At 48.9% G+C, this 1,344-nt stretch overlaps 1 protein-coding gene across 1 annotated transcript; it reads right to left on the reverse strand.

Moving 5' to 3' along the window:
* Nucleotides 1–351: 351 nt before the first annotated feature.
* LOC109759866 (splicing factor U2af large subunit A-like) lies at nt 352–747 on the reverse strand. Its single transcript, XM_020318704.1, has one exon. The coding sequence runs from the start codon at nt 745–747 to the stop codon at nt 352–354; it is 396 nt and encodes a 131-aa protein (XP_020174293.1).
* Between the last annotated feature and the right edge of the window lie 597 nt (nt 748–1,344).

A 1,344-nucleotide genomic window follows, 5' to 3' on the forward strand; every position in this document is an offset into this window, starting at 1 on the left:
AAACAATCACTTTGAGATAACATTAGTGTGACCTATCCTGAACGGAAACTCAAGTTCTGCTAGTGAAAAACAAGATTTTACTGTAAACAGATAATCAGCCACAAGTTTTTTTTTAATTTGCACTGTTAATCTGCCAAGCTAATCTGAAAATAATCATATAGGATCATTCAATTTCTTCTTCGAACTTCCTAGTTTGAATTACATATAACACATGGAACATTCATACAATGTGCTTGCGTGCATGTCTTATAGGCACTAGGAAAAAAAAGATTAACTAACTACCAAATACTTTATCCATCATCTTCGGGGCAGTCTACGTCATAGCCGTAGTCTCCAGCAGCAAACATGTCCTCACTCTTCAGGGTAGAACCCAGCAGCAATTCGCCTCCCAGCAAACCACCTGCGATCCATACTCCTCCTGCAATGGGAGGAGCTGTCGAGGCACGCGTACTCCAGAAATGCCTTCCCGACTCCAGCAACCGCCGGATTACTGCCGGGGCTGGGCCGTGGGATCACGACCTTCACAAGGTTACCGAATGTGCGCGCTTCTTCTATGACATCCTCCACCAGGTCTTCGAACTCGTCGTCGTCCTCGAGGCGATTGTCCGGCGAGAGCATCTTGGTCAGGCGTACCACCTTGGTCGCTCCGGCTTCGGGAGGCACCGGAGGCCGGTTGGTGGTGGTGGCGGTGGTGATGGTGTTTGTGGGGTGTTGTTGATAAGCATTAGTTCTTGGACGATTTGGCATGCAGTGAAGATGGAGTCGGAGCGGAGTACCGTCTGGTTTCCTGATGTGTTTACACTCTAAAACAACCGGAGTCCACTCATGCTGCAATCCAGCCAAAATTAAGTTAGAATGGATGTATTACTAGTGATGAAACGTCGTCAAAGAGCAAATTACGCAATTCCGTCACCCAGCTTGCCGCAAGCAAATACGAACCGTTTAGTAAAAACAGAACTAATCGGGCCCAAAATAGATCATTCGCTCAATTGATCAAGTGGGAAGTCCTAAGGAGGAAAAAAAACCAACATTAAGGTGAACAACATATCAAAACATGCATGTGGGTTCGCAGCCGTGCGTCCGCGCGTGGACCAGAACGAAAGAAAAAAGGTTAAGAGAGGGACGAGAGATGCATGATAACCTGGTCGGAGTGGGCATCGGCCGGCGGAAAGGAGTTGGCCATGCGATACGGCAAACACGGCGGCGGAAGATTCCCTCTGTGGGATCGGATGGAGCGATCGTTCTATGTAGCCGGTCGGGCCGTTCCTATATAAAGGCCGGCCGGGCCGTTCCTATATAAAGGCCGGCCGGGCCGTGGGGCATAACGTTTCAGGTAGGAATCCG

The sequence above is a fragment of the Aegilops tauschii genome, chromosome 5, assembly GCF_002575655.3.
Source record: "Aegilops tauschii subsp. strangulata cultivar AL8/78 chromosome 5, Aet v6.0, whole genome shotgun sequence".
In the NCBI taxonomy this organism is placed as follows: domain Eukaryota; kingdom Viridiplantae; phylum Streptophyta; class Magnoliopsida; order Poales; family Poaceae; genus Aegilops; species Aegilops tauschii.